Source organism: Epinephelus moara, chromosome 5 (assembly GCF_006386435.1).
Source record: "Epinephelus moara isolate mb chromosome 5, YSFRI_EMoa_1.0, whole genome shotgun sequence".
Classification (NCBI taxonomy): Eukaryota; Metazoa; Chordata; class Actinopteri; order Perciformes; family Serranidae; genus Epinephelus; species Epinephelus moara.
The window spans coordinates 20866887-20874818 of NC_065510.1; the positions used below are offsets into that span (position 1 = coordinate 20866887).

The 7932-nt window shown below is 38.1% G+C and overlaps 1 protein-coding gene across 1 annotated transcript in view; it reads left to right on the forward strand.

The window, feature by feature from the left end:
* The window catches only part of herc3 (HECT and RLD domain containing E3 ubiquitin protein ligase 3), a 41584-nt gene that overhangs the window by 9828 nt on the left and 23824 nt on the right, over positions 1-7932 (forward strand). Inside the window, exons 6-11 of the mRNA XM_050043404.1 lie at positions 319-410; positions 815-945; positions 1201-1352; positions 2491-2564; positions 3297-3421; positions 3583-3642. Coding sequence (XP_049899361.1) covers positions 319-410; positions 815-945; positions 1201-1352; positions 2491-2564; positions 3297-3421; positions 3583-3642 — 634 coding nt within the window. The remainder of the gene's footprint in view (positions 1-318; positions 411-814; positions 946-1200; positions 1353-2490; positions 2565-3296; positions 3422-3582; positions 3643-7932) is intronic.

The following is a 7932-nucleotide window of genomic DNA, read 5'->3' on the forward strand; positions in this document are numbered from 1 at the left end:
TTGCCCATTCCATAGGGGAAGATTTCAACCACTACCCCTTATAACTCTGTTCCGAGGGGCAAAGGGGTACTCAGAATTGAGGAAAAGGGTTAAAAATAAGAAATGGGATTGTGCTCAAGTGTTCATCTATAGGAAATATACAAGCAGAAGTAAAAAACAAAACTATTGGACAGCAAAGCCACAGATAAATTGCAACTACAGTACAAGATTCCAATGCAGAACTTACCATGTTCCTCAAAGTTGTATCACTCATTTGTAAATACACCACACAGTAGAACAGAGTGATCTTAGTTGTCTTCTTAATGTTACTTCCCTCAGACCGTGCTGTCCCGTGCCACATCAAATTTTTGAGGTCTCAAAAAGTTGTTCACATCAGCTGTGGAGATGAGCACACAGCAGCCCTCACAAAGGTACGTCTGCAGATAAACCCCCACCAGTGCTTTTCAGTTAATAGATTCACATAATATAAACATGTGTTGCTGCCTCTGAGAGCATGCCACCAAGTGTAAGAAAGTCTAGTTTTGTTAATTGCTACGCGGTCAGCTGTCAGATATTTGACAGATCAGTTAGAGTATTCTTGCTGTCGTGACTGTCTACTTAATACGTGACCTTTAGTACAGATAAAAATCTAAATCTTATTCCAGCCAGACTGCCTAACCCTCACTAATCTTAATCTAGCACCTGACACATGCGCTTTAAGTGTAGTCTAGTAGAAAAACAAAATATTTTACTTTGACTCAGTGCATTACTATGCCAGGAATCTGTCTCACATAATAACAACAGAAAGGTGACTTCTGTGTTGTGTCTCTGGCAGGACGGTGGCTTGTTTACATTTGGTGAAGGCTCATGGGGTCAGCTTGGTCACGGCTCCACCAATAATGAACTTTTACCCAGACGAGTGCTGGAGCTCATGGGAACTGAGGTGTCCCAGATTACCTGTGGCAGGTACCATCTCTTCTAAACCTACACAGACCATTTTATTTTGCACACATGTACAACCTGATGCAACTCAGTACAGTGATATATTTGTGAAGCTCAAACTGTGTCAACTATAAACAACTGTCTGACACACCATCAACAAAAAACTAAAGATTATGATTAAGGGGACATTTAATTTGTCTAGTGAACTAATGACCTCAGTGTATCAGAGGCAGGGTCTGTCCCTCTGCATCCTAAATCTCGTTTTTTCCCTTTTGTCAGGCACCACACGTTGGCGTTTGTGCCTTCCACTGGTGTAGTGTACGCGTTTGGTTGTAACAGCCACGGCCAGCTGGGCACAGGAATACTAGGGGATGCCAGGACCCCATTTCCTGTCAAGTCCAGTTCTCTGACTGGGAATTTCCATAAAACAGGTAAGCAGAAGACTCTGTTGCAGCATATATGACATATATGATTGCGGCTTAAATGGCTTTTTGAAATGCCTGGCTACTAGGTATACTTTCCCTATTTTTATGGCATGATTATTTGTTCAATGTATTATTTGCAAATATGAAGACAAACTACATGGGCGAAAATTTTATCACCACTTTACAGTCATCCATAGACATAAAAATATCCTGCCGGAGGCCATTAGTCAGGCTGAGTCTGTCAATGCTTCTAAGATGCAACTACCATCTTTTAATTGTGTTTAAGCTGTTTTTCTGTTTTTACATGATTCACTGGATTTAAATTATGTTTAAACTTGTTTCTATATGAAATCAACTTTATTTCCACAACATCTATGCACTCATATGCCTTTATACTTGTACTTGTAGGCATATACAGTATGTGTTGTGAAGCACTTGGGTGCAAAACCTGTTTGCTTTTTAAAGTGCTACATAGTTGAAATAAACATAGGTAAAATTTGAGCTTCAGAGAGCTCAAAACTTAAGGGACATTGGCTTTTAGTTGGAGAGCATAAAGTTGTGTAATCAGCTAATAACAACCTGTTGCGGTTTTCACAGATGGTAGAGAAATGTCCCATTAGTGCCAGATGAGTACTTAACTGTCATGTTGACTGTGGCAGTGCTGATGTACAGGTTAATAACTGAAGATTAAAGACTGATTTTTCTTAATAAACTGTAATAAAAGTGGGCGGCTGTGGCTCAGAGTTAGAGCAGGTAGTTCACTAATTGGAAGATCAGACGTTTGATCTCCGGCTCCTCCAGTCTGCATGTAGCCTCTGCCACCAGTGTATGAATGTGACTTGACTTTGAGTGGTCGGATGAACACTATTTGTGGTATTTCAATGATCAAAATTTAGGTTGTGATGTGTGTTTGCTGAAATTATAATCCAGTGGATGTGGGACACAGGAGAATCTTTTCTAAAATAGAAGTTGACCATGAAAACTATTTTAGATTTTCAGATTTTGATTATTGCCACAATATATTATCCTTTATCCTTCAGCAGTACGCTTCAAAAAGCAAGAACTACAACTACTCAAACTAATTATTTGATTAACTGTTATGAATTGTTTCCCAGCTAATCTGCTGTTTCTCTCTCTTTATTAGAATCAAGACAATATACAGTGACCAGAATCATCTGTGGAGGAGACCATAGCTTCTTATTGTACTCCAATGATCAGGTATGTGATTTAATTAAGAATTTAGTGACCCTTTCCCCTCCTCAGCTTGTTGCCTGTAACTGTCTATAGTTTTCTGTTAAATGTTGTCACTCCCCTCAGTTTTTGCAGCTCTGTAATCACAGAATTGAAAGCCTAACTTTTGCAGCGTATTTTGCAATTGAACATCTTATTCAGCATTTTACTGCACACTGTTTTTTACTGCACACTGTATCGTCTAACCTGAGTTAGTTCTTGAAGTTGGACTGTAAGTTGAACCTTTCTTCTAGCCTTACCATCAGCACTAAACCCTCAACACAAACCTCAACCTAGTCACAATCACTACAGAAGAAATGCTGATTAAAACAATTTCAAAATAAGCAGCTTAATAAAAAAAAGACCCCCAAAATAACTTTTCTTTTGATGATGCTTTCCATTTAATCAGTTTCAGTGTTTCACCACAGGGTGGCATTAATGTCTAAGCTCTTCCCACTTCCTACAAAGGAGCTATACTCTATATGGAACAACTGTCTGCTACAAATTTCGAGCAAATTGTCAGGAATGTGCGCTGATAAAGACATAACACACATTCAGGCTCTACAGCAGAGTATTTAGACTTCAGGCGTGGCCTATTTATGTTATCTTGGTGGAGGGAAGAGACACAACCCAGACTGAAGCTCAAACTGTGGAAGTACCAGTTCAAACAATCCTCCAAATGTCCGTGATTTTTATCTCTGTTTATCTTCCTCTCTGCAGAACTGTGTCCCCCCAGAAGACTTCAGGGTGATAAATATCAGTAGATCACTCTCCCCAATCAATTATGAAAGATTAAATTCATGGAGGTTAAAGCTGATGTACAGCACAGACTCAAGTGTCACAAAGTAAGTCATATAATAAACGTTACCGTTTGAAATGTATTTGATTGTACTGTATATTAAAATGGCCCTTCTCATATAGATGTGTAGTATCAATTGGCTCGATTTTAATAAATCAAATATATGTTAATGTTCTCTGTACTCTGTTTTTTTGTTTTTGTGCACAGTGACATCATAATTCAACTTTCCTCTACTGCTTGTTGGAACGCCAGCTTCTTGGACCAAAGGTACGTAAACACCACATTAACATAACTGACTTAGTGCCCAACTTAAGTACTGTACTGAAATACAGTTTTGAGATTCTTGCATTTTACTTTTCAGACTAAGATTAACCATTTTTCTGCTACTTTACACCAGTACTCCACAACATTTAGGTGGAAAATATTGCACTTTTTACTCCACTACACCAGCTGTGGTTGCTCATTACTTAAAAAGATTTTCGAAAGATTTTTACATTTTTTAAAAGATTAAAGATTTGACATAAAATACATGTGATAATCTTATAAAAATACAATGCATTTTAAAAACCGAACCCGTGGTTCCCAACATTTTTCACTATCTACAAAAATTTTTATTATATCACTCCTTGTCGTGTTCCAGATGTCTATGAGATGTTAGGAGAGACATTTCCCCTTGAAAATTCTTAGATAGTTTCATTAATAATAGTTTGATGCCCAAAGAAGTTTTGCAGCAGAACGTCTTTTCTCTCCTATTATTATCTCACAGCCTCACAGATTTATCAGGTGACCCTTTAGGGGGAACCCCACCCTTAGATTGGAAATCACTGGACTTAACTGTATGTTAAGCTGTAGCTACAATCATGAAATGCTGCTTACACAGTGAAGAATCTGCATTAACAATGTTATATAATATATAACAATATGCCAATCAGGGCTGTTTTTCTGTAGAACGAACACTTTTACTTTCAGTACTTTAAGTACATTTTGCTAATAATACTTATGTACTTTAATGAAGGATCTGAATATTGCTTCCACCACTAGAAGGTTTAAAATGACAATAGGAAAACAAAGTACCCAGAAATGTATCCTTTAAAGCAGTGATATTCAACTTACGGCCCATGGACCAAATCTGGCCCACACAAGGTGCCACTATTTTCTGATTCAAAATGAAAACGAAAAGATTTTTTTTTGTGTATGTGTGTACTTTGAATGTATTGTAAATAGGATGCCAAGGTGCATAAAAAGCATCAAAACAGAGCAGGGGAGGATCCTTTGGACCCCCCAGCAGAGGTTCAGTCTCAGCTCCAAATGTCCTCACATCCTACAAACACCCCCACTGACACCTGACCTGCCCATTGCTGCTTCAACTGGATTTACCATTGGGCACAAAAAGAGTGAGGACAATTAACATAGAAAGGCTGAAAACCGGCAATTCATGTATTATATACTATGTAATATATACTGATAAATATTACTGTTTGTTTATCAACTGGCCCCCGGTCATTTTGTAAAAGTGGTCCCCGAGCAAATCAAGTTGCGTATCCCTGCTTTAAAGCATCAAATGGTGAGGGGATAAAGCACAAAACACAGACTGTTAGTACAAATGAAAGTAAGTAAGGAGGTGATATCATGCTTAACAGCCCCATGCTGGTTATACAAGATTTAATCAAGGTGGTCACAATGGATCTTCTGTACATAACCGTGCTGTGTGCAAGGCACTTAAGTTCAGGACTGGAGGTGAAACTAATACCTGCCGTCTAGAGGGAGAAGCAAAGGCCTTCGTACAGGCTACAGACATGTAGCTTTTCTCACAGCAGACTAGTCTTCAGAGTATCTGTTTGGCTTTGTTCACCGATTGAAGAATATATTATCAAATTAAATTGGACAGTACAGCATACTTAAAAAGGTTTTCATCACTTTTGAGTCTATCTGCACCTCCACCATGTGTTTGTGGACCTGGTGCGACTCATGTAGGCTAGACTCCTGGGAACTGATTCAGCCGGGACCTCACAGGGTCCATGTCTCATCCACCTAAACATGCTGATCCTCAGGGCTGGGAGAGATGCTATCTGTTCGGTCACCGTCAGTGTGTGTGTGAAGGTGTGTTGGCTTTTTAGGACAGATTCATCAGCAGATACTTATCGTGTCGAGGGAATGAACTGTGGCCGCCATCCGGGTGGAAAACAGAAGTATGGAGACAACCTAAAATACGTCATACTGAACTGTCTGCTGAACCGACTGACACTCACCAGAAATTATAAGTCAATGAAACCACCAGCATACTGTACTTAAGAACAATTTTGACTTACTTGTACTTTAGCATTTCCATTTTGTGCTGCTTTATTCTTCTGCTTCACTAAAGTTAAGAGGCAAATGTTGCACTTTTTACTCAACTACATTTATTTTGCTTTGCAGATTAAGATTCTAAATGCAAAAATCTACAAATAAGTTTAGCAGAAACTACCAGCAACATAAAAGGTAGATACACTCAGCCCCATCTTTACCAACTGCCACATTAAAGTGATACATACAATAATCCATCAATAATTATTATCCACTAATATATTATAAAGTAATCTGAAATGGGCCATTTTTACCCTTGTTCTTTAAGTATATTTTAATGTTAATACTTGTGTTTGTAACAGAGTATCTCTGTACAAGACCTGAATATTTTTTTCTGCCACTAGCCATGTGAGAGAGGGAAGGAACAATGAGGGGGATTAATATGACATGATCTGATTACATTTTGTTCCACAATGATATTACTATTATAATTCAGAAGTGTACACCCACATGTGAAAACAAAAATAAATGAACGGAGACAGTAGCTGACACTCAACAAAAAAAATTTAATAAGGAATACACAAACACTGACAATAACTACTAATCTGGTCATTGTTATACAAAAACTTGAATAATTTTGATATTTTTGAAATGCCATAATCAAATTTGACAGTGCTTGGTCTGATGCTATAGTATATTTTAATTAACCTGTTTCTGTGTTCATCAAATATACCGTTGGTCAAACCTACAGATAACAATACTCATCATCTTGATCACCTGTCAAACATTAAGCACATAATCTTGAAATATTACTGCTACATTTAAACAGATTTGCTCCGCCCTCTTTTGCTAATTAAATGGTGCATATCTGGGTGCAAAGTACGGCACAAGGGGCAAAGGGGTTGTATTCAGTCCCTTAATTTATTATAGGTGTGTTTTGAGACAACATGAATGCAGCTAACCAGTGTCATCTCCCATTCCTTTTAAAAACCAGGTGCACCTGATTTTTCATTTTACCTACTTGCAACCCATCCACACATCCCTGTGTGTTTGTAACAAGGACAGTTTAAGCGTGTTGTGAACACGACTGTGTAGACGCATCTTACTTTAAAATAAATGTGCCTTTTAATTATTAAGAAAATACTCCGCTATTGACTTTATATCTGGATTTTTCTGGTCAATGGTGCAATCACTTCCTGCTGCCTCAGAATATCAATATGCCAACAATACACCTGAAAATGACACGCCCATTGGTGCACAGATGGGTACAAGTACATTTGCTACTTACCAGGGGTGGAAGTAACAAATTACAAATACTCACGTTACTGTAATTAAGTAGATTGTTTGGGTACTTGTACTTTTATGAGTATTTTTTTCAAGTGTGTAATTTTACTCGTACTTGAGTACAATTTACACCATGTAATCTACTTCGCTACTTTTAAAATCATAAGTCGCTACTGAGTACGGCCACAATTTGAATTAATATTCAAACCTTTCATCTGCATCTTTGTAGCCAATAAGGCTGTCCGATCGTGACCGCGCCAATTAATCTATGATGTAAGGAAAGGACAACTCCGCTGCAGCAGGCACAGGTGTCTGGCGGTAACATACCTACACAGCGGAGTAGAGACTAATTTATGGACTGAAGATTTGGAGACAAAGAAGCCAAGGGTGAGTGTCCATCTTTCATTGGCGTCATGACTGCCCAGTAGTACCTGGCGGCACACAGGTATGTGGCGTATCAGAGGAGAAACGAGCCGTTCACATTTCCACAAATCTCACCGCACTTTAGGGACTGTTCTTTACTTATGAAGAGACTGTTCTTTGCTTGTCAGGGGAGGACGGTGGCTGGTTGATTTTTATTTTATTTATTTATTTTATTTTGATCCCCCTATGTTAATCACTTAATGATGCTGTTTTTGAAGTATGAATAAGTCAATAAGTAATTTATTCCATTGAAATATCAGTGATGTATTATAGAAAAGTGATTTATCTTTTTATAAATGACAAAAGGCACATCTGCCTCATTTTGCCGTAGTATCGTGATACTACTCAGAACCGTTAGTTTGGCTAAGATAAGTCTGCAAAGATATTGTCACTGCCATTGGTTTGCCTGATATTAAAATAAGATGGAGCTAGCTAACCTGTGCGCGTGCGTACATGCATAATTGAGCTACAATTCTTAGAGATGTTTTAGCTTAATATTTGGACAACCACCGTCATTACAATAAATTAAATCTGTAGTCATTTAATACTCACAGGCCTACATTCAGC